At 35.3% G+C, this 26,168-nt stretch overlaps 1 protein-coding gene across 2 annotated transcripts in view; it reads left to right on the top strand.

Moving 5' to 3' along the window:
- Positions 1-26,168, top strand: part of KIAA1328 — a 318,181-nt gene that overhangs the window by 197,405 nt on the left and 94,608 nt on the right. Inside the window, exon 8 of one of the 2 annotated variants that reach the window (XM_080821739.1) lies at positions 7,339-7,446. The exons of the other annotated variant lie outside the window; for it this stretch is intronic. Coding sequence (XP_080677865.1) covers positions 7,339-7,446 — 108 coding nt within the window. The remainder of the gene's footprint in view (positions 1-7,338; positions 7,447-26,168) is intronic. 2 annotated transcript variants of the gene reach the window in all.

The raw sequence follows: 26,168 nt of genomic DNA, 5'->3' as shown, positions 1-26,168 counted from the left end.
TCTTTCAGCAATGTCTATAGCTTGGAAAACATGTTATAAAGTTTCTGTTGTGCTACTGTAACAATTGCAAAGGAACAGAGGTTTCTCGGGGGCTTGGCTTGCTCAAGATGCATACTTACTAGGACAACTAAATAAATTCCACTACCTGCTTTGGAAGACTTGGAAGATTACCTTGTCTTCCAAAATGTTAGCTTAGAATATCTACTTCTTAGTGGTCCATTGTCACTTTTACTGGATGCCAAAGAGAATATTTTTTTTAAAAAGATATGATTGTATAAAAATCCTTTGCTGTTTGTGGTCATTATAGAGAATATTGGGCATTAAGTAAAAAATTGAGGCTTCAGGATATGGAATCTAATTGTGAAGCAGAGTGATTAACTATCACCATTCCATATTTATGTCTGTCCACCATAATATAAAATATAACAAATGATGGGAACCTTTTTAGTTCAGCCTTTTCTCATCATGAAGCACATCCTATTTTATAACCAATTCTTATAACTTTTCCCACATTTAAATTCTTCCTCCCTTAACGATTCTTCCCTAAGAACAATGTTACAAAAACTAAATTGGTATTTTGAGATTATATAGCTCAGCATAGTTTTCCATGCTGCATCATAAAGTTTGCCATCTTAATTTTTTCAAGCAAAATTATTAATAAACAGACATAGTTATATTTTAAACATAATGCTTTATTATGTTATTTAACACATTTGACATATTCCACCAGTGGAGTTAAAGATGAAAGAATGTTAAAATAACATATTTTAAACATCATATGTCATTTATGTCTTTAAAAAATAAATTACAAGTTGTCATAGGAAGGGCTTGTATATGTGTATGTGTGTATATATATATATATAGATAGATATGTAGATATATATATATCCCTGTCATTTCCCTCTTGATCAAACTATTTCCCCATTTGTACACACTCATACATCCTATATAGACACACTTAGTATGAATGTCATTTTCTTTTACTTCTTAATTTTCTCTCACTTAAAAATTCTGCCTAATATTTTTTAGATTCTTATTTCTTTGAGAGCTCATCTTGACATTTTTCCATTAGTGTAATACTTTCTTGGAACCAGAAATGCTCTTCCTCTTTCTCTTCATTCGTGGTCAGACAGTTCTACTCTTCATTGTCAAAAGCTGGAGGCTTTTAATGTAACTGAAAATGCAGGCTCTTATAACAAGATTGTCACCAAATGCCCAAGGTTTCTTCAGTTTTATGACCCCAGTCTCTAATCCTCCAGTTAATGTGTAGTCTCTCCTAAGAATGTTATTTAACAAACATTATGGAATGCCTGTGATATGTGAGAAATGGTTCTAGGCACTTAGGATAGAAAAATGAATCAAATGTGGTCTTTAAAGAGGGCACAGTCCAGCAGGGGAGAATGGATAATTTTAGAATAGGTTTCATGTTCATTTGAACAGCACTGTTTATTGAAATAATGCTACGTGATGATGGTAAATAGACATTGTGTTCATCTGAACAGCACTATTTATTAAAATAATGCTGCATAACACGATAAAGTCTATTGTTCTCTTGATCATCCTAGCTTAGATGAGAGAGCTGTGAAAAAATTTTTGAGCATGTTTTATTTACGTATAAATTGCAAAAGTTTATACATATTTATAGAGCTCTTACAAACTTTTTATTTTGAAATAATTAAGGAATGACAGAAGTTGTGAAAATAGTAGAGGTTCGCCTCCAGTTTCTCCCAATGGCTATGTCTTACATAATTATAATGCAATGTCAAAATGAGTAAATTAACATTGGTACAATGTGTGTGTCTAGCTCTGTGCCATTTTATCACATGTGTAGACTTGCATAACCACCACAGCAGTCAAAATATAGAATTATTTCATCGCTATCAAGATTTCCTTTTTGCTACCCTATTTGAGCTGCCCACCCTTTTCTGCCCCCACTAACCCTTGGAACCCACTCATCTGTTGTTTATATCTATAATTTAGGCATTTTGAGACTGTTATATAAATGAAATCATACAGTGTGTGAACTTTCGATATTGGCCTTTTTCACTCAGTATGATGTTCTTAAGATCCTTCTAGGTCGTTACATATACTGTACCTTTTGATTGCAGAGTCAGAGTCCATGGTATGGTTATACCATGATCTGTTTAACCATTTATCTATTGAAGGACAACTTGGTTTTTTGGCCTGTTACAAATAAAGCAGCTATGTACATTTTTATACAAGTTTCCATGTGGACTAAGATTCTCACTTTTACAAATTAAAGCTAGCACTGTGATTGCTAGATCATATGATAAGTGTATATTTGGTTTAAAAAAAAACTAAATCTACATTTAGCCTATACATTTATTATATCATACTTCTTCACCAGCAATGTATCAGGGACTTTTTCCCTACATCCTTACCAGCATTTGGAATGGTCACAAATTTTTTATTTTGCCTGTTCTAATCTGTATATAATGATATTTTGTTGTGGTCTTAATTTGCGTTTCTCAAATGATAATGATACTGAAAATCTTTTCATTTGCTTGTTTGCCCTTCTTCCATCTTTTTGGGTAAATTGTCTCTTTAATATCTTTTGTCTTCATTCTTATTGGATTGCTTAAGGTTTTTTTTTTTTTTTTTACTGTTGAATTTTGAGAGCTTTTTATATATTCTAGATATGTCCTTTTTCAGATATGTGGATTGCAAATATTTCCTCCTATTCTGTAGCTTATTCTTTTAATCTATTAACAAGATCTTTCACATAACAAAAGGTATTAATTTTGATGAAGTTTAACTTATCAATTTTTTTATAGATTATATAAAGTTTTTGTCATGAATGTTTGTTGAATTTTCTCAAATCTTGTTTGTGCATCAATTGATGTGATCATGTGATTTTTTTAAGTTAGCCTGCTAATATGGCAGATTATATTTATTGATTTTTAAATATTTCCCTAGTGTTATATCCCTGGAAAATAAGCCCCACTTGATTACGATATAAAATACTTTTTATATATTATCAAATTCCATTTACTAGTATTTTATTAAGGGCATTTGCATCAATATTGGTGAGAGATTTTGGTCTGTTTCTTTGGTACTGTCTGTGTCTAATTTTGTTATCAAGGTAATACTGGTCTCATTTATTTCATTCATTTCTCTTATTATTTTCTTCCTTGTGCTTGCTTTGGATTTATCTTGCTCTCCTATTTTTAAATTTCTTAGGGTGGGAGCTTAGATTACTGATTAGAGACTTCTTTTCTGGTGGAAGCATTTACTGCTATACATTTCTGTCTCAGCACTGAAGTATGTCTCACAAGTTTGGGTATGTTTGTGTGTTCACTTAGTATAATGTTCTTCTAGGTTCATCCATTGTGTTGCAACTGTCTGGATACTCTTCTTTCTCATGACTGAATTTTACATATATGTGTATATATGTTATGTTATATTATATTAATATTTATTTATTACATATATAACATATTATAGATATATCTTTTTTTATCCATTTGTTGACAGATACTTAGGTTGTTTTCATTACAAGTAACACTGCAATGAACATGGGAGTACAGCTATCTCTTCAAGACACTAACTTCATTTCCTTTAAATAGATATCCAAAAGTAAGATTGCTGGATCTTACAGTTGTTCTATTTCTAGTTTTCTTGAGAAATCTTCACACTGCTTTTTAATAGTGGCTGTACTAACTTACATTCCCACTAACAGTGTACAGGGATTCCTTTTCTCCATATCCCGCCCAACGTTTATCTTTTCTTCCTTTTGATCAAAGCCAGCCTAACAGGTGTGAGGCAGTATCTCATTGTAGTTTTGATTTGTATTTCCCTAACAGTTAGTGATGTTGAGCATCTCTTCATGTACATGTTAGTCACTTGTTTGTCTTCTTTGGAAAAATGTCTTTTCAGTGCCTCTTCCCATTTTTCAATTGGGTTGTTTGGTTTTTTGCTGATGAGTTGTGTAAGTTCCTTGTATATTTTGAGTATTAACCCTTAATCACCCTTATCATATATATAATTAACCCCATACCATATATATAATTTCCAAATATTTTCTCTCATTCCATAGGTTGCCTTTTCATTTTTATTATTTATTTTGCTGTGCAGAAGCCTTTTATCTTGATGTGGTCCCACTTATTTTTGCTATTGTTGCCTGAGCTTTTGGTGTCAAATTCAAAAAATCATCGCCAAGACCAATGTCAAGGAGCTTATTTCCTGTTTTCTTCCAGTAGTTTTACAGTTTCAGGTCTTAGATTTAAGTCTTTAATCCAGTTAAGGTTAATTTCTTATTTTAAGTGTTTTGTTGTTTTTGATTCATTTGTAAGTGTATAGAAATGCAACTGATTTTTGTATGTTGATTTTGTACCCTGCAAATTTAGTGAATTCATTCATTAGTTCTAACAGTTGTTTTTTCTATATAAGATTGTGTCACCCGCAAACAGATGATTTTACTTTTCTTTCTTATTGGGATATCTTTTATTTCTTTTTCTTGCCTAATTACTCTGGTTTGTACTTCCAATATTATGTTGAATACGAGTGGGAAGAATAGATACCCTTGTCTTGTTCCTAATCTTACAGAAAAGTTTTCAACCTTTTACCATTGAATATGATATTGGTAGTGAGCTTGTGATATATGGCCCTTGATTATGTTGAGGTATGTTCTTCCTAAGTTCTTGAGAGCTTTATCATGAAAGGATGTTAAATTGTGCTAAATGCTTTTCCTGCATTTATTGAGATGATCCATGATTTTTAATCCTTTATTCTATTAATGCGGTAAAATCCATTTGATAGTAATTTGTTGAGAATTTATTTCATCTATATTGATTAGAGATATTGACTATTTTTTTTTCTTTGTAGTGTCCTTAACTAGCTTTGGTATTAGGCTAATGAATGCTGCCTTATAGATTGAGTTTGGGAGTGTTCCTTCCTATTAAATTTTTGGGAAGATTTTTATTTTATTTTATTTTTAAAGATTTATTTATTTTACTTTAGAGAGAGATAAAATGGGTATGGGGGACTGAGGGAGAGGGGGAGGGAAAGAGAATCCTTAAGCAGACTCTGGTGCATTCAGAGCCCCATGTAGGACTCTTGTCTCACAACCCTGATATCATGACCTGAGCCGAAACCAAGAGTCAGACACTTAACTGACTGCACCACCCAGGTGCCCCTGGAAGAATTTTAGAAGGATTTGCATTAATTCTTCTTAAAATGCTTAGTAGAATTCACCAATTAAACTCTTCAGCCCTGGATTTTTCTTTGTTGGAAGGTTTTTGGTCACTTATTTAATCTCCTTAGTCATTTTTGGTCTGTTAAGATTTTCTGTTTCATTATTTAGTCTTGGTAGGTTGTATATTCCTAGAGATTTATCATTTCTTCTAGGCTATCCGATATTTTGGCATGCAACTGTTTATAGTAGGCTCTTATGATCCTTTATAATACTGTGCCATCAGTTATAATTTCTTCTCTTTCATTTCTGATTTAAATATTTGAGTCTTCTCCCTTTCTCTTCTTAGGTTATCTAAAAGTTTGCTAATTTTGTTATTCTCGCAGAAAACCAGCTTTTAGTTTCAGTAACCCTTTCTGTTATTTTTCTGATCTCTATTTCTGCTCTGGTCATTATTATTATCTTTCTTCAACTAACTTTGGCCTTAGTTTGTTTTTCTTCTTATGGTTCCTTGAGGCGTAACTGTAGGTTATTTATTGGAGATCTTTCTTTTTTCTTAATGTAGACATTAACAATATAAACTTCCTTCTTAGAACTGTTTTTGCTGTATTCCACAGATTTTAGTACATTGTATCTCTATTTCCATTTGTTTCAAGATGTTTTTTGGTTTCCCTCCTGATTTCTTCTTTCACTCATCGATTGTTCAGGAGTGTATTGTTTAATTTCCACTTACGTGAATTTTCCAACTTTCCTCCTGTTACTTACTGACTTCTAGTTTTATTCCGTCATGTTTGGAAAAGGTATTATTTCAGTCTTTTTAAATTTGTTAAGAGTTGTTTTGTGACCTAATGTGATCTATCCTGGAAAAATGTTGTATTTATACCTGAAAAGAATACATATTCTGCTGCTGTTGGATAGAATGTTCTGTATCTGTCTAGTAGGTCTTTTTCATATAAGGTGTATTCAAGTGTAGTGTTTCTTAGATGTTTGGATGATCTATTCATTGTTGAAAGTGGGGTTTTGAAGTTATCTATTGTTATTGTATTGTTATTTATTTCTCCCTTCAGATATGTTAGTATTTGCTTAATAAATTTAGGTGCCACAGTGTGAGGTACATATATATTTACAATTGCTAATATACTCTTGATTACTCAACCTTTTATTATTAAATAGTGATTTTGTCTCTTTTTACAATTTTTGATTTGTCAATTTTGTCTGGTATAAGTAGAGCTACCCCTCGTCTCTGAACTTACCTACTACCTAACTATATGTCACTACCAAATATTATTAAATTTTAAGTTCCCAGAGGGTAGTTAATCTACACATTTTTCTTTGTATATTACTGTGCATAGTTAGTTGCAGTTATAAGAGTGTCTTTGACAATGATGGAAATGATACTGTTTTAATAATAGTTTTCCCTCTTTGTGGTTTTATTTCATAGTTAAAGAATATACTTCTACAGATTTCATTTCTAAAACTGAACCAGAGAATATTTCTAAAAAATTTAGAAAGATGGGTAGAAAAGGTCACATATTATGTGCCAGTTATTAATTGCCACTTAGAGTTCTGGTAGACCATGCTAATTTCTTTATTTGCCTTCCCTCCTCAGTACATCAAAGATGGGGCTAAGTTAGCATTGTTGGATAGAATTTCTTCCAGTTTTGGCAGGGCAGGGACATTTTTCCGTGATCCTGAGGAAACACATTGGTCAGTGAGACATAGGCCCAGCTTTTTGAACTGTCAATATGGGAAGTAGTTGCCTCCTATGAATAATATTGGGCAGGGTCAATGATATTTGATGTTACTAGAACTCCCATGAAGACTCTTGTGATCAAAATACACTTGCTTAGGAGTGAATAGAGAGAAACTTAAAATTTCTAGAGAAGAAACTTAAAGTACTCCTAAAGCATCTATAATGTTGACATTTTGAATGTTATTCTGACCAACTCAGTCTTCCCTAACTCCTCTATAAATAAAGAAAATTTAAGTTCCTGTAAAATGAATTTGTGCTTATTTTATTTTATTTATATCATGTGTGTATTTAGGAAGTACCCATTTATTTTGACAGATCGAGTTTTAATTTGAAAATAATCTCTGGAGGTCTAGCTGAAAGAATATGGTCTTCCACAGGTTACCAGTTTCTTAGGTTCCACAGGATTAGAAATTCTCTAAATTTACTTTTTCAGGTTAAGAACTCAAGCTGTATTTAAGTCAAGAGAACTCCTTGCTGCTAATGAGTTTACCAAACCCCGAGAGTTCAATCTGGATATGAATGGGGATGACTCTGGACCAAGGTAAACCTGATTGATGGGTGAAAGCAAGAACATGTAGGACACAGATATTAAGGCACAGATATTAAGGATATGTTTGGTATCTATTTATAGCTTTCTACAGGTCCAGGTTTCTGATAATAAGAGTAAATACATTCTCACTATAAAATTTTTAAAAATATAGGAGAGTGTAGGGCACCTGGGTGGCTCAGTGGGTTAAGCCGCTGCCTTCAGCTCAGGTCATGGTCTCAGTGTCCTGGGATCGAGTTCCACATCGGGCTCTCTGCTTAGCAGGGAGCCTGCTTCCCTCTCTCTCTCTCTGCCTGCCTCTCTGTCTACTTGTGATCTCTCTCTGTCAAATAAATAAATAAAATCTTTAAAAAAATATATATAGGAGAGTGTAAAGAAGAAAATAAAAATCATTCATGATCCTACCATTCAGAGATAATCCTTTGAACCTTCTCCCCCTTTCTTTCTTTCTTTTATAATAATATATCCTATACTGAGTAATGGGGGTAATGCCTATGAAGAATTTTAATTGTGCTTTTTTTCACTGAATCAGTATTTTCTGATACCATAATTTATTTTATGAAAAGTTGATACTAATTTATTCACAAATACTTATTATCTGACATATTTTTCTGTGTTGCCCTAGTATTGTATAATCCAGGCTTTTACTATTATAAATGTGCCTTGAAGACTATTTCTATGAATAAGTTTTTTACTTTCTCTCTACCTATGTCTTTGATATAGATTCTATAACTGAAACTATTAACTCAAAGTATATATGAATCCTTTTAAAATCCTTGATTCACATTACCCAGTTGCTTTCCATAAAAGTTAAATCAGTTTTCACCACCAAAGCTGTGCTTGAGAATTCTCTTTTCATGAAATTTGAAGAATTTTTGGCCATTATTTTTTCAAAATTTTTTTGCCTATTCTCTTTCTTCTTTCCTTTTTGGATTTCATTTGCAGGTATATTAGGCCTTTAAGGAAGTCCCTGACCCTTCTAATTTTTTTTCTTTATTCTTCATAGTGGATAATTTCTATTGATCTGTTCTCAAATTCTTCAACTCTTCTGTTATTTCTAATCTGCTTTTAAGCCTGTAGAATGATTTATTTTTATTTAGATAATGGATTTTTTAGTTTTAGGCTTTCCATTTGGATCTTTGTTTAAAATTTCTATTTCTCTGATGAACTTTCCTTTTTTATTCATTACAAATATATTTTTCCTTTAAAATGCTTTTCTCCAGTTCTAATACCTGGATCATCTTGGGGTTTGTCTCATTGATCAACTTTTCTCTTGAGTATTGGTCATTTGTACATTTGTACATTCAGTGCTTGTCAAGATAACTGTACTCTTAGTTCCCTTTACCTATTTTTACCCATTCCCCCACCCTTCTGTTCTATAGTTAAGAGTCTGGTTTGGGGTTTCCCTCTTTATTTTTCCTTTTCATTTGTTTTGTTTCTTAAATTCCACATATGAGTGAAATCGTGTGGTATTTCTCTTCTCTGATGGACTTAGTTCACTTATCATAATACTTTCTGGATCCATCCATGTTGTTGTAAATGGCAAGATTTCATTATTTTTTATGGCTAAATAATACTCCATTGTACATATATACCACATCTTTTTCCATTCATTTATAGATGGACACTTGGGTTGCTTCCATATCTTGGCTATTGTAAATAATGCTGCAATAAACACAGGAGTGTATGTGTCTTTTTGAATAAGTGTTTTTGTTTTCTTGAGGTAGATGCCCAATACTGAAATTACTGGATCATATGGTAATTCTATTTTTAATATTTTGATGAAATTCCAGACTGTTTTCTATAGTGGCTGTACCAATTTGCATTCCCACCAATGGTGGATGAAGGCCTTATTCTCTGCTTCTTAGCCTATACGTGTTATTTCTTGTATTTTTTTTTTAATTTTAGCCATTCTGACAGATGTATGGTGATATCTCATTGTGATTTTGATTTCCATTTCCCTGATGATTAGTGTTGTTGAGGATCTTTTCAGGTGTCTGTTGGCCATATGTATGTCTTCTTTGGAAAAATGTCTATTTGGGTTCTCTATCCAGTTTTTAATTGGATTATTCAGTTTTGGGGGTATCAAATTCCATCAGTTCTTTATGTATTTTGGATAGTAACCCCTTTAATAAGATGATTATATGGTCTTTATTCTTTCTCTTATTAATGTGATGTATCACACTGATTAATTTGTGAATATTGAATCACTCTTGCATCCCTGGAATAAATCTTACTTTATAGAGGTGAATGATTTTTTTAATGTAATGTTGGATTTGATTTGCTAATATTTTGTTGAGGATTTTTGCATCTATGTTTATCAGAGATATTGACCTATAGTTTTTTGGTTTTGGATCTTTTTTCGGTTTTAGTGTTTGTTTTTGGGAGGGGTGGGTTGTTTTGGTCTTTTTGGTTTCTTATAGTATCTTTACCTAGTTTTGGTATCCGGTAATTGTGGCCTCATAGAATGAATTTGGAAGCTCTCCTTCTTCTATTTTTTGGAATAGTTTGAGAAGAACAGGCATTAACTCTTCTTTAAGTGTGTGGTAGAATTAATCTGTGAAGCCATCTGTCCTGGACTTTGGTTTCTTTTTTTTCTTTAATTTTCTTTTTTAATTTCTTTTCAGTGTTCCAAAATTCACTATTTATGCACCACACCCAGTGCTCCATGCAATACGTGCCCTCCATAATACCCATCACCAGGCTCACCCAACCCCGCACTCTCCTCCCCTCCAAAACCCTCAGTTTGTTTCTCAGAGTCCACAGTCTTTCATGGTTCGTCTCTCCCTCCAATTTCCCCCAACTCATTTCTCCTCTCCATCTCTCCATCTTGATTGAATTTCATTGGCTAGTAATGGGTCTCCTCAACTTTTCTATTTCTGATTCAGTTTTGGAAGTTTACATGTTTCTAGGAATTTATCTATTTCTTCTAGATTGTTCAGTTTGTTGGCATATAACTTTTATAATTCTTTGCATTTCTGTAGTGCTGGTTGTTATATCTCCTTCATTTCTGATTTTACTTATGTGAGTCTTTTTTTCTTAGTGAATCTGGCTAAAGGTTTATCAATTTTGTTTAACTTTTCAAAGAACTATCTCCTGGTTTCATTCATCTGTTCTATTGTTTCTTTAGTCTCTGTTGCATTTATTTCTGTTCTAAACTTTACCATTTCCTTCCTTCTACTGGCTTTGGGTTTTGTTTGGTCATATTTTTCTAGCTCCTTTAGGTGTAAAGTTAGGTCGTTTATGTGAGATTTTTCTTGTTTCTTGAGATTGGCCAGTATTATAATCTTCCCTCTTAGAACAACTTTAGCTGTATCCCAAAGATTTTGGACTGCTGTGTTTTCTTTTCTCTTTCTTTTTCTTTCTTTCTTTTTTTTTTTTTTTTTGGAGAAAAAAAATAAGATTTATTTTTTTCTAGTTACAAAAGTAATACATGTGCAATTCAGGAGAGTCAAAAATACAGAAGAGCACAAAGAAAAAAAACCTCACACTGGAGATAACCATTTTATCATTTCATTATTAAGGTGTACATGGGTCTGTATTAATACACACACACACACACTCAGACTATAGTTTTTTACAAAAATGATTCATTCTATGCACACTGCTATGAAGGTCATTACTTTTCACTAATAGGTGACATTTTCCCTTATCAAGAGATATTTTTCTACAACATGATTTTTATTGGCTACATAGTATTCCATGGGTGGACTTGCTGATGAGAGTCTCTATAAAGGCACTGCCTTAAATCCTTCACCTTGAGGAAAGCAGGCAGCCGCCAAGAGCCAGCCTCCCCCACTCCACCCTCTGGCTGCATCCAGCTCCAGTGAGCACCCCCCCCAACGCCCCCAGGTCGGGACCAACGACAAGATGCTCCCCTCCAGAGCCTCTGTTCTACATTCTGCCGGATCAACTGCTGTGTTTTCATTTTCATTTGTCTCTCTATATATTTTTATTTCCTCTTTAATTTACTGGTTGACCCATTCATTGTTTAGTAGCATGTTATTTTTCCTCCATATATTTGTGTTCTTTCCTGATTTTTTCTTATGACCGATTTCTGGTTTCATATTGTTGTGTTCAGAAAAGATGCATAATAAGATTTCAGGGTTTTGGGTTGTTTTTTGTTTTTTGTTTTTAAGATTTTATTTATTTATTTATTTGCCAAAGAGATTGAGAGAGAGAGCACAAGTAGAGCAGCAGGCAGAGGTAAAGGGAGAAGCAGGCCCCCCACTGAGCAGAGAGCCCTAGGTGTGGGACTCAATCCCAGAACCTTGGGATCACGACCCAAGCCAAAGGCAGACATTTAACTGACTGAGCCACCCTGGTGCCCCTGATTTCAGTTTTTTTGTTTTGTTTTGTTTTGTTTTGTTTTGTTTTTGGTGTAATGTGATCTATTCTAGGGAATGTTCCATGCATACTTGAAAAGAATGTATATTCTACTGTTTGGGGATAGAATGTTCTTTTTTTTTTTTAAGATTTTATTTATTCATTTGAGAAAGACAGGGAACACAAGCAGGGGAGGTGGTAGAGGGAGAGGAAGAAGTATGCTCCCCACCGAACAGGGAGCCAAATGCTAGGCTCAAACCTAGGACACTGAGATCATGATCTGAGCCAAAGGCAGACACATAACCAACTGAGCCACCCAGGCACCCCAGGATAGAATGTTCTGAATATATATGTTACGTCCATGTGGTCCAGTGTGTAATATTCCAATTTACTTTTAGTTATACTTTGATAACTATAGATATACTTTGATATACTTTGGATGTTTGGATTATCCTGGATTATCTGGGTGGGCCCAGTCTAATTACAGGCCCCAAAAAGTGGGTCTGTGCTGGGTCCGAGAGATGAAAGGAAAGGAGAAGGAGAGATTCCAAGCATGAGAGTGACTTAACCTGTCATTGCTGGCTTTGAAAATGGAGGGAGGAGGTCACAAGCCAAGGAATGCAAGTAGCTTCTAGAAGCTTGGGACAGTCCTCAGCTGACAGCCATGAAGGAAATGGGGACCTCAGTCCTCTAACTGCCAGGAACTGAATTCTGCCAACAACCCAGATGAGCAAGGAAACATCCTCTCTTAGACCTCCAGAAAGGAGCATAGCCTACAACTCGCAGTGAGACCTGTGTCAGACTTCTGACCTACAGAACTGTAGAATAATACATTTCTGTTGTCGAAGCCACTAAATTTGTGATAATTCATTATAGCAGCAATAGAAAACTAATACAAATACTAACTTGTTTTTTATAAAAGCATATTAGTCTATGGTTTCTTTATATACTGTAACTTATCCAGCACTTCTATTTTTGGGCATTCAGGTTGTTTTAAGTTCTTTACCACTATGCGCAAGACTAAAACAAGCATGACTGTACTTACAGTCTTATGTTCAGGTACTTAGATTTTTCCTTAAAATAAATTCCCTAACATGAATAAGTCAGAGGCTATTTTTACATAAAGATATGTTGATATAAGTTAGAGTTATAATAGTTCATGCCAATTTTCCTTTCCAAAAGATTGTAGCAATGCATACTCCTGCTTGCAATTCATGAAAGTTTTCATCACTGCTGTTTGGGTAAGTGTAGTGAATGCTTGACAAACTAGCACTCCAGTCTAAGAGATGGACATATTTTAAAAGTTTAAGTGCACCTGGGCATGCATGTCCTACATTCCAATTATGATAAAAATGAGGTAAGACTATACACTGCTTCCAAAAAAATATTTCCTAATATGCCTTTTATCACATCATAGACCTTTTAAAATATTAATCTACATTGTAAGAGTTTGAATAAACTCTGGCAACTGCTTCCAAAGTCTGACAGTCTTTGGAAATCCAAGAATTTTTACTCAACAGCACTTAAATTATTTAATCTAATGTGAGATTCAAAGAAGTAAAGGCAATGAATTCATCTGTCTCCTTAATTCATTTGGCTATGAAAAGGATATTGTCTTCACTAACCCAGAAAGAGGTAGAGATGGGTCAAGGGAGAATACATACAGCTTGAGAAGCCTTTGCAGAATGATTCAAATAAAAAATGTCTGTTGATTTTAGAAAATATAATATAAAATTGTTATGGGAAATGACCTTCTTTCTACCTTGCAGGCGCTTTGATTTTGCCAGTGGAATTCCCTAGATAAAATTTAATTTTAAGTTAAATTTTGTTTATTTGGAAATTTAAATTACCTTAGTATTAAAAATGTGTATTTAAAATATTAAACTTACTCAAGTGAGGCATTAAGAATTTGGAACTAAAATAAATGAGATAATGAGGAAGTGAAAAACATATTTTTTATAATTAACAGCTCATTTTGAGTTAATTATATACAATTACCAAAATCTAATTGCAATTTATTTTCTATTATCTGTGGGAAGAATCACAGGCAAGGGAGCTTACATTGCTGCCTTCCTGCATAAATGCTATAGAATGAAAATAAATAATATGTGAGGCCTTAATGACAAATAAGAGCAAATAGTAGGGCACAGCTGAGCCAAACCACTGGAAGATAATTACCACATGAAAGATGATAACGACCTAAAGAGTCACAAGAACTCTGATTGCTTATAGGTTTTCTGGTTTGTTTTTTAGTTACTTTGGTGTCTTTTTGTTGGCTATCCAAAGATGACCCTTACAAATTAACATTAATTCTGTAATTCTGTAGATTTCTAAATATCTGACCATTTTGTATTTTTATATAATACTGAGCAACAAAATTTTTATTAGACATCTATTATTATTATTTTTAAAACTGGCTTGCTAATTACTACAGGAAATATATAGAATCCCCTACCATCAAGTACTCTAATAGTAGAGTAAGGCAAATATCCCAATATTTATCACCTATTAGATAGTATAAGGGCTATAAATGAAACACAAACTAAGAAAAGGTTTTTGAAGATGTACTATTTGAAACAAGCCCTAAAAGATAGGATAAAATTTCGATGGGTTAGGGGCATCTTTGGATGTGTATGTGTGTTTCATGTGGGTGAAGACATGCAGAGAGTCTGAGTAAAGGAAGATAATCACACGGTATGTGAAGGGCATCGCAGGAAGTATGCTTTAGTTTTACCAGAAGTGTAAGGGAAAATGAAATTAAGATTAAAATCATAACTTGGTTTAGATTATGAATACATTTAAATATCAGAACAAAGGTTTTGGACCCATGTGACTGGAAGAATAAAAAAGTCAGGAAAAGGAATTGATTTTGTGATAATGATAATTAATTTTATTTTAAAGACCATTGGAGTGAGGGTCAAGAATACCAGGTTTCAGTCCTTCCAGAAATTAGCCCGTGACTTTAAAGATAATGCTATGCTCTTCAGTCTCCTTGCCTATAAACAGAAACTTCAACTAGATTTTCACAGTTTCTTCCATCTCTACCCTGATTATCTAATTATTAAACAGATTGGGTTTCCAATCCAAGGTACCTAGTATATAAGTAGAAATTTGAATCTAAATCTCCTCTAAGAGAAATTTAAGTTAGAGGTTTAGATTTGGGAGTCATCTAGATTGGTGTTGCCCCTGTGGGAATGAGTATCAATTTCTGAGAAAAAGTTCAGAGAAATGTAAACAGAATCTTTGAAAATGCCTAGATGTAAGAGTCTGAAAAAACAAGAGTAGCGATCTGAAAAGCTGTCAAAGAAACAGGCTAGGGCCGTGTCATGGAAGCAAAAGAGGAAAAGCAGAAATTTGGTTGAAAGAGTATGATTTTGGAGAGAGGAATGATTTGAAATGTTGATAATCCTGAGAAGTAACTGGTGAAAGAAAAGATTGCAAGATGAGTAATTGATGGAGCCCAGTCCTAAAAAAGGTAGGATGATTAATTTCTACCACTGGTCAACCTTTCACTTATTTGTTATAGGCTTCTCTTTCTCCGCTTGTACCTCCACCCACCCCTTCTTCCCTTTTTTCTACACATTCTACTGGTGTGACTTTATCTAGGCCCTTGGCTTCAAATACCATCTATATGTTGGTGGCTCCCAAATTTGTTTCTACAGGCCTGACCTTTCCCCCTAATCATTAAACCCATGGATCTTGTCTGTACAAGACTTCCACTAAACTGTCTGGTAGATATCTTACAGATAACAAAGCTAAAACAGAAATCTTATTTCCCTTTTCTACCCCCCACTCCATATTCACCCCATCCAAAACTTCATTTCAGTAAATACTAGCCACTCAAGTCAAAAAATGTCCTTCACTTCTCTCCTTTCTTCTCTCTTCCCTCAAAAGCAATCCATAAGATATTGTTTTATTTCTATTCTACCTCCAAAATGTATGTATTCCTCCCAACCATAGTTCAGACCTGAGCTTCTATATTCTATAGAGAGTTCTGTTCTTACCCCCACACAATTCATTTTCCACAGCAGATGGAAAGATCATTTTAAAATAACAGTCTAGGGACACCTGGGTGGCTCAGTTGGTTAAGCGGCTGCCTTCAGCTCAGGTCATGATCCCAGCGTCCTGGGATCAAGTCCCACATCGGGCTCCTTGCTCGGCGGGGAGCCTGCTTCTCCCTCTGCCTCTGCCTGCCACTCTGTCTGCCTGTGCTTGCTCTCTCTCGTGCTCGCGCGCTCTCTCGCTCTCTCTCTCTCTGACAAATAAATAAAATAAAATCTTAAAAAAAAAAAATAAATAACAGTCTACCCCGGCTTAAAATTCTTCAGATTCCTCAATCATGTAGAATGAAATCTAAAATCTTTGCCTGTCTTAGAATATTCTACATGATCAGCTTCTGCTTACCTCATTTTATACAACTCTCCTTTTTAAATGTTTACTGACCCTTACTTAAAATTTGAACTCCTTACCATGGCCTTAAGGGTCCTTTATGTTTTTTTTTTTCCTTGAATCCTATGTTCCAACTTCATTAGCCTTGGTCTTCTTTCAGTTTCTAGTATATGCTACAGCATACCTATAGCTGTCTTTGGTACTCTTAACCCTGTTCTTCCTTGTGTTAACTTTTTTTAGATGAGAGCTTAAATATTATCTCCTAAGAGGGTACTTTCCTGATCACCTACGTATCGCATTATGTCTCTCATTGTTCCCTGTTTCAGTATTCTGAATTCCCATATACCACCACCCAACTTTAAGATTCATGAGGGCAAGGATCACAACTGTCTTGTTATATATGATACATTATAACATATCTTCTATAGGTTATGAAGATTAAATATTCAGCATATAGTATATGTTCATAAATTATTGGTGAAATGGATTTTTTAAAATCTCAATCTTCTCAGTAGAGAATGAAGTGAGATCATCTACTAAGAAAGGTGGCGGTTAAGGACAGTATCTGAGAGGAGGAAAGAGATACCTGGAAGAATCTCAGGGGAAGGTATAATAAGAAGTCATTAAAGGGATGATTAAGAAGTGTTGCATCCATACTATAAAAATTCCCTTGAGTTAATAAGGCAAACTACCCTAAGAGGCGACTCTCAGAAGAATAAACCCAAACAGCCAACACATATATAAAGTCTTCTGACAACTAATCTTGGGAAAATAAAAATTAAAAGCAATGGAAACAGATGAAAAACCTAAATTTGAGACAGGAATCCATCACAGTCCTGGAAGAGAACACAGCCAGCTACCTCTTTGACCTCAGACACAGCAACTTCCAACTAGACACATCTCCAAAGACAAGAGAAACAAAGGCAAAAATGAGCTATTAGGACTTTATCAAGATAAAAAGCTTTCGCATAGCAAAAGAATCAGTTGACGAAACCAAAAGATGACCTAAAGAATGGGAGAAGATATTTGCAAATAACCTATCAGATAAAGGGCTAGTATCCAAAATCTAGAAAGAACTTCTCAAACTCCACACCCAAACAACAAATAATCCAATCAAGGAATGGGCAGAAGATACAGACATTTCTCCAAGGAAGACATACAAATGGCCAATGGATACATGAAAAAATACTCAACATCACTTGGCGTCAGGGAAATACAAATCAAAACCACAATGAGATAACAGCTCACACCAGTCAGAATGGCTAAAATTAACATGTCAGGAAACAACAGATGTTGGTGAGGATGTGGAGAAAGTGCTGGTGGAAATGCAAGCTGAAACAGCCACTCTGGAAAATAGTATGGAGGTTCCTCAAGAAGTTAAAAATAGAGCTACCCTACAACCCAGCAATTGCACTAGTAGATATTTACCCCAAAGATACAAATGTAGTGATCTGAAGGGGCATCTGCACCCCAGTGTTTATAGCAGTGTCTGCCTTCAGCTCAGGTCATGATCGTAGGGTTCTGGGATGGAGCCCCACGTTTGGCTCCTTGTTCAGTGGGGAGTCTGTTTCTCCCTCTTCCTCTGCTGTGCTCTCTCCCTCTCCCTGAAAAATAAATAAAGCCTTTTAAAAAAGAATTGTTCATGTAAAAAGATTACATTTCTCCAGTATTTCAGAGTTCTTTAACAACCCAACTGATTAACATGGGTGGGATGTCATTGGTAAAATTGAACTCAAAGACATCCCACTATAAAGCATAACTAAAATGAGAAAAAAAGTTTGCTATTAATTGAATGTCATATAGCTTCAATAATAGAGAAATGTTCAGGGATTGTATAGTGATATTCCTATCATCTCTCAAATCTCTCAAGTAATTTTGAGCCATAATAAAAAGAAAACAAGCTAGTACTTTCTTTTAGACCCATATTCCACTCTTTAAATCACTTGCCTTTCTGATAAATGTAAAAATCATCACTTAAACATAGAATTACCATATGATCCAGCAATTCCACTCCTAGGTAACATTCATCTACACAAAGACTTCTCTTTGAATTCTCACAGTAGTATTATCCGTAACGGCCCAAAAGTGGATATAACCCACATGTCTAGCAACTGATGAATGGATATACAAAATGTTGCATGTCTATACAGGGGAATATTTGACAAAAAAAAGGAACAAAGTACTAATACATGCTACAATGTGGATAAACCTTGAAAACAAGCTAACTGAAAGAAAGTCTCACAAAAGATTGTGAATTATGTCTTCTGTCTATATGAAATGTCCAGAAATGGTAAATCTGTAGATAAAGGATGTCAGTTAGTGATCACCTAGTACACGGAGTGGAAAATAGGAGCAACTGCAAATGAGCATGAGGTTTCTTTTGGGGGTGTTAGAATTACTCTAAAATTATGTTTTGGTGGGGCACCTGGGTGGCTCAGTGGGTTAAAGCCTCTGCCTTCAGCTCAGGTCATGATCCCAGGGTCCTGGGATCAAGCCCCACATCGGGCTCTCTGCTCAGCGGGGAGCTTGCTTCCCCCCTCCCTCTATCTGCCTCTCTGCCTACTTGTGATCTCTGTCTGTCAAATAAATAAATAAAATCTTTAAAAAAAAATAAATAAAATAAAATTATGTTTTGGTGATGGTTGCACAACTCTAAACTTACTAAGAATTACTGTAAATTGGTGAATTTATAAATTTATAAATTTACCTCATTATAACTTAAAAATTTTTTCCACTATTTTTAATATTGCTCAGTATTCAAAATAGATAAGAACAAAAGAAATGTTACAAAGTTTTGCATACTCTTAGACCATATCAGCCTTCTTCCTCAAGATTTTTCTGCCCACATACCCCTTCCTCTAGTTGGTAATTGCTTTTTAAAACTCAATTCTTCAAGATGACCACCTACTCTGTGTTCAAAAATAGATACAATGCTAAGACAAGTAGTAGCAAATACTCAAATTCTATTTATGAGTCTTACGTCCTGGTGAATGATAACTTGATAAATCAAGAATTGGACACTCAACTGAGCCACCTAGGTGCCCCACAAGCACAGTTTTTAAATGATGACTAATAGACTGAAACATAAGGCTACTTGAGGTTCTCCCCAGCTATTGTCTACACATGCTTTGTTACTTCGCATATTAATGGCACTCAAATAGGAAAGGACAAACCCACTGTCCCCTTGTACATGGTATAGCATATCCTTAGAATTACCTTCTTCATGTATAAACTCTACATGTTCTTGACACTGGATAACTTTTTAATTATATCTGTCCTCAGTATACAGTGGGTTTGTGAGATAAATATTTTCTAAGATGGCAATTCATAGATTCGCAGGATATTAGATTATTTGGCTGCATATCATTTTCCTAGGGTCTGATTTATATGTATATGGGGCAGGGGGCAGAGAGCATCATCTACAGAAATTAGAGTAATTTCCTGAAGAATATTGCTGCTACCACTGGTTAAATACAAGGAGCTGGATAATAAATTGTGTAATCATTTACATTTAATATGCTGCACACAAATGGATAGAGTCGTGGTGGTTTTTATCCTTCACTTTAACAAACATATACAAATCTTTGTAGAAGTAATTTTCTTCCCAGACAACATTAGTGGGATTGGGGAATTGGAAGTTTCATTGCCACTTGATTCGGCTTTACTTTGATAACCTCATTCCCAGTTTTATTTGGAATAAGAGCAGTTTGATTTCTGTTTAGAGAGTAACTGCCTATCCTGTTTCCAATCTGAAACATATGGATTCTTGTCCTGATTTGGAACAAGGGTGGCATCTTGCATAGTGAGCATTGTTTCCCAGGAGATACAGAAAAACAATAGTCTCGGAGGTTCAGCTGGTTAAAAAAGTGTGATTTCTTTGTTACCATCTTTTTTGCAAGCCCCAATTAATAGAGATTAGGCTAAAGCCTACAACTGCAGATTTTGGTATCATATCAAATGGTGAGTAGCACCCAAAGGACTGTTTCTGGATCTAGTTGATATGTCCCAGTCTTGATTCCTTTTTTCTTTCTACAAGTATTTAAGATTTTTATTTGAAAGGGATCCGTAAACACTGCTGTGTTTCATTTATACAACTGAAGTATTTGCACATAAGGTATTTCGCAGTGGCAAGAAGGAGTCAGGCAGAATGGATGGAAGGCAAAGACATTTACCAAAACGTTACACTGGCATATAAGATATTTATATGCCTTTAAAAGGATGGAGGCAACAAGGTAAAGATGTGATTATTAAGTCAATTTTTTAATTCTTGTTTTCAGAAGTCCCAAGAGTTCTCTTCTGAGAGGATATACAATTTTTCGTTGCCATAAACAGTTATTTTTAATTAGCAATAGCTTCAAATGGCTTTTCTAAATGCCTGGATATAGTTAAAAAATTGATCTTTGGATTCAAGACAATGGAATACACAAAGGATAATCACATACCAACACAAAGGTTAAAAAACAAGTGCATTCTTTTATTTGTAGAAGTATTATGTAGGGACTTCCTGGGTAGGTAGAGTAACGAGTTTTTTTTGAAGATAAGATGAAAAGAAACAATGACTGTGTTTCTGAGCATACATTTTGATCATAAAGTGTCTGAGGATGTGGTTGTGATCTTGATTAGCCCATGATTTGTTGTAGGTAGATGCCCGTCTCAGAAGGACTGGCTATTACATATGAAACAGTGCTAATTTTTTATAATCCTACAGAGAAAATTTCATATTGAACTCAACTCATTTGTTTTTCACATTGCTCCTGTGGTGAAGAGGATTGATTTCTGTGTTGCTTTTGCTATTTGGCATTTTCTCCTTTGGTAAACAGTGTCTGCAAGCTTTAATCCTTTAACCTTGAATCCGAGCCCTGGGCTATTTGTTGGAAAGAGAATCTTTCTTTGTTCTATCATGTGACATGGTGAAGGACTGCATTAGTCAGGGTCAACCAGAGAACAGAAGCAGTAGGAGACATGTATTATGAGATGTATTGCAAGGAATAGGCTTATGCTAAGCAAGTCTGAAGTCATAAGGCAGGCAGGCTGTCAGGAAGATCAGGCTGGAACTCTTAGGTACAGGCTGAAACTGCCGTCCACAGAAGGGGTTTCTTCTTTTGCAGGGTAGCCTCAGCTCTGCGTTTAAGACTTTTCCAGAAATTTAATCAGGCCCTTGAAAATTCCCTAAGATATTATGGATTTTTTTTAACATATAATGTATTATTTGTTTCAGTGGTATAGGTCTGTGATTCATCAGTCTTAGACAATTCACAGCACTCACCATAGCACATACCCTCCCCAGTGTCCATCCCCCAGCCACCCTATCCCTATCACCCTGCTCCACTCCAGCAACACTCAGTTTGTTTCTTAAGACTAAGAGTCTCTTACAGTTTGTCTTCCTCTCTGGTTTCATCTTGTTTCATTTGTCCCTCCCTTCCCTATATCCTCTGTCTTGTTTCTCAAATTCCTCATATCAGTGAGATCATATGATAATTGCCTTTCTCTGATTGACTTATTTTGCTTAGCATAATACCCTCTAGTTCCATCCACATCATCGCAAATGGCAAGATTTCATTTTTGATGGCTGCATAATATTCCATTATATATATACACCACATCTTCTTTATCCATTCATCTGTTGACAGACATCTGGATTCTTTCCATAGTTTGGCTGTTCTGAACATTGCTGCTATAAACACTGGTGTGGATGTACCCCTCTGGATCACTACATTTATATCTTTGGGTAAATACCCAGTAGGGCAATTACTGGGTTGTAGGGTAGCTCTATTTTCAACTTTTTGAGGAACCTCCATAGTGTTTTCCAGAGTGGATGCACCAGCTTGCATTCCCACCAAAAATGTAGGAGGGTTCCCCTTTCTCCACATCCTCGCCAGCATCTGTCATTTCCTGACTTGTTACTTTAGCCATTCTGACTGCTGTGAGGTGGTATCTCACTGTGGTTTAGATTTGTATTTCCCTGATCCTGAGTGATGTTGAGCACTTTTTCATGTGTCTGTTGGCCATTTGGATATCTTCTTTGCAGAAATGTCTTCTGCCTATTTCTTGATTGGAATATTTCTTCTTTGGGTGTTGAGTTTAGTAAGTTCTTTATAGATTTGGGGTATTAGCCCTTTATCTAATAGGTAATTTGCAAATATCTTCTCCCATTCTGTCAGTTGTCTTTTGGTTTTGTTGACTGTTTCCTTTGCTGTGCAAAAGATTTTGATCTTGATGAAGTCCCAATAGTTCATTTTTGCCCTTGCTTCCCTTGCTCTTGGCAATGTTTCTAGGAAAAAGTTGCTGCAGCTGAGGTTGAAAAGGTTGCTGCCTGTGTTCTCCTCAAGGATTTTGATGGATTCTCACATTGAAGTCTTTCATCCATTTTGAGTCTGTTTGTGTATGTGATGTAAGGAAATGGTTCAGTTTCATTGTTCTGCATGTGGCTGTCCAATTTTCCCAACACCATTTGTTGAAGAGTCTGTCTTTTTTTCCATTGGGCATTCTTTCCTGCTTTGTCAAAGGTTAGTTGACCATAGAGTTGAGGGTCTATTTCTTGGGCTCTCTAGTCTGTTCCATTGATCTATGCGTCTGTTTTTGTGCCAGTACCATATTGTATTGATGATTATAGCTTTGTAATAGAGCTTAAAGTCTGGAATTGTGATGTCACCAGCTTTGGCTTTCCTTTTCAACATTCCTCTGGCTATTCAGGGTCTTTTCTGGTTCCATACAAATTTTAGGATTATTTGTTCCATTTATTTGAACAAAGTTGATGGTATTTTGATAAGGATTGCATTAAATGTGTAGATTGCTCTCGGTAGCATAGACATTTTCACAATATTTGTTCTTCCAATCCATGAGCATGGAATGTGTTTCCATTTCTTTGTGTCTTCCTCAATTTCTTCCATGAGTACTTTATAGTTTTCTGAGTGTAGATTCTTTGCCTCTTTGGTTAGATTTATTCCTAGGTATCTTATGGTTTTGGATTCATTTGTAAATGGAATCAACACCTTAATTTCTCTTTCTTCTGTCTTGTTGTTTGTGTGTAGAAATACACCTGATTTCTGTGCATTGATTTTATATCCTGACACTTTACTGAATTCCTGTATGAGTTCTTGCAGTTATGAGGTGGAGTCTTTGGGTTTTCCACATAAAGTATCAGATCATCTGCAAAGAGTGAGAGTTTTGACTTCTTCTTTGCTGATTTGGATGCCTTTTATTTCTTTTTGTTGTCTGATTGCTGAGCTAGGACTTCTAGTACTATGTTGAATAGTAGTGGTGATAGTGGAAAGCCCTGCTGTGTTCCTGACCTTAGAAGAAAAGCTCTCAGTTCTTCCCCACTGAGAATGATATTCATTGTGGGTTTTTCATAGATGGCTTTGATGGTATTGAGGTATGTACCTTCTGTCCCTACACTTTGAAGAGTTTTGATCAAGAAAGGATGCTGTACTTTGTCAAATGCTTTTTCAGCACCTATTGAGAGTATCATATGGTTCTTGTGTTCTTTCTTTTATTAATGTATTGTATCACATTGATTAATGTGGATATTGAACCATGCTTGCAGCTCAGGAGTAAATCCCACTTGGTCCTGGTGAATAATCCTTTTAATGTACTATTGGATCTTAATGGCTAGTATTTTGGTGAGAATTTTTGCATCCATGTTCATCAAGGATATTGGTCTGTAATTCTCCTTTTTGATGGGGTCTTTGTCTGGTTTGAGGATCAAGGTAATACTGGCTTCATAAAATGAGTTTGGAAGTTTTCCTTCCATTTCTGTTTTGTGGAACAGGTTCAGGTGAATAGGTGTTTGGTAGAATTCCCCTGGGAAGCCGTTTGGCCCTGGGCTCTTGCTTGTTGGGAGATTTTTGATGACTACTTCAATCTCCTTACTGGTTATGGGTCTGCTCAGGTTTTCTATTTCTTCCTGATTCTGTTTTGGTAGTTTATATGTCTCTAGGAATGCATCCATTTCTTCCAGATTGTCAAATTTGCTGGCGTACAGTTTCTCATAATATGTTCTTACAGTTGTTTGTATTTCTTCAGTGTTGGTTGTGATCTCTCCTCTTTCATTCATGATTTTATTTGGGTCCTTTCTCTTTTCTTTTTGATAAGTCTGGCCAGGGGGTTATCAATCTTAGTAATTCTTTCAAAGAACCAGCTCCTAGTTTCGTTGATCTGTCTACTATTCTTTTGGTTTCTATTTCATTGATTTCTACTCTGGTCTTTATTATTTCTCTTCTCCTGCTGGGTTTAGGCTTTCTTTGCTGTTCTTTATCCAGCTGCCTTAGGTGTAGTGTTAGGTTGTGTACTTGAAGACTTTTTTGTTTCTTGAGAAAGGCTTGTATTGCTATATACTTTCCTCTCAGGACTGCCTTTGGTGTGTCCCACAGATTTTGAACAGTTCTGTTTTCATTTGTTTCCATGAATTTTTTCAATTCTTCTTTAATTTCCTGGTTGACCCATTCATTCTTTAGAAGGATGCTCTTTAGCCTCCACGTATTTGTGTTCTTTCCAACTTTCCTCTTGTAACTGAGTTCTAGCTTCAGAGCATTGTGGTCTGAAAATATGCAGGGAATGATCTCAATCTTCTGGTGTCGATTGAGACCTGATTTGTGACCCCGGATTTGATCTATTCTGGAGAATTTTCCATGTGCACTAGAGAAGAATGTGTATTCTGTTGCTTTGGCATGAAATATTCTGAATATATCTGTGATGTCCACCTGGCCCAGTGTATCATTTGAAGCCTTTATTGCCTTATTAATCTTTTGCTTAGATGACCTGTCCATTTCAGTGTGGGGGTTGTTAAAGTCCCCTACTATTATTGTATTATTGTCAACGTTTTCCTTTGATTTTGTTATTAATTGGTTCATATAATTGGTGGCTCCCATGTTAGGGGCATAGATATTTAAAATTGTTAGATCTTCTTGTTGGACAGACCCTTTAAGTATGATATAGTGTCCTTCCTCATCTCTTATTATAGTCTTTGGCTTAAAATCTAATTTATCTGATATAAGGATTGCCACCCCAGCTTTCTTTTGATGTCCATTAGCATGGTAATTTGTTTTCCACCCCTCTCACTTTAAATCTGGGGGTGTCTTTGGGTCTAAGATGAGTTTCTCGTAGACAACATATTGAAGGGTCTTGTTTTTTTTATCCATTCTGATACCCTGTGTCTTTTGATTGGGGCATTTAACCTATTTACATTCAGGGTAACTATTGAAAGATATGAATTTAGTGCCATTGTATTGCATGTAAGGTGATTGTTACTGCATATCGTCTTTGTTCCTTTCTGGTATGCTACTTTTAGGCTCTCTGTCTGCTTAGAGGACCCCTTTCAATGTTTCCTGTAGGACTGGTTTAGTGTTCACAAATTCTTTTAGTTTTTATTTGTCCTGGAAGCTTTTTATTTCTCATTCTATTTTCAATGACAGCCTAGCTGGATATAGTATTCTTGGCTGCATATTTTTCTCATTTAGTGCTCTGAAGTCAGTCCTTTCTGGCCTGCCATGTCTCTGTGTATAGGTCTGCTGCCAGTCTAGCCTTTCTGCTGTTGTAAGTTGCAGACCTCTTGTCTGGAGCTGCTTGAAGGATTTTCTTTGTCTCTGAGACTTGTAAGTTTTACTACTAGATGTTGGGGTGTTGACCCATTTTTATTGATTTTGAGGGGGATTCTCTGTGCCTCCTGGATTTTGATGCCTGTTTCCTTCCCTAATTAGGGAAGTTCTTCACTGTAATTTGCTCCAATATACCGTCTGCCCCTCTCTCTCTTTCTTCTTCTTCTGGGATCCCAATTATTCTAATACTGTTTTGTCTCATGATATCACTTATCTCTCAAATTCTCCCCTTTGTAATCCAGTAGTTGTTTATTTCTCTTGATCTCAGCTTCTTTATCCTCCATCATCAGGTCTTCTAATATCACTAATTCTCTTCTGCCTCATTTATCCTGCAGTTAGAGCCTCCATTTTTTATTGCATCTCAGTAGCCCTTTTGATATCAATTTGTTTAAATTTTAGTTCTTT

The sequence above is a fragment of the Martes martes genome (genome assembly GCF_963455335.1).
Source record: "Martes martes genome assembly, chromosome: 13".
Taxonomy (NCBI): domain Eukaryota; kingdom Metazoa; phylum Chordata; class Mammalia; order Carnivora; family Mustelidae; genus Martes; species Martes martes.
Note: the sequence above shows the minus strand (reverse complement) of the source record. Positions and strands in the feature narration are given on the sequence as shown.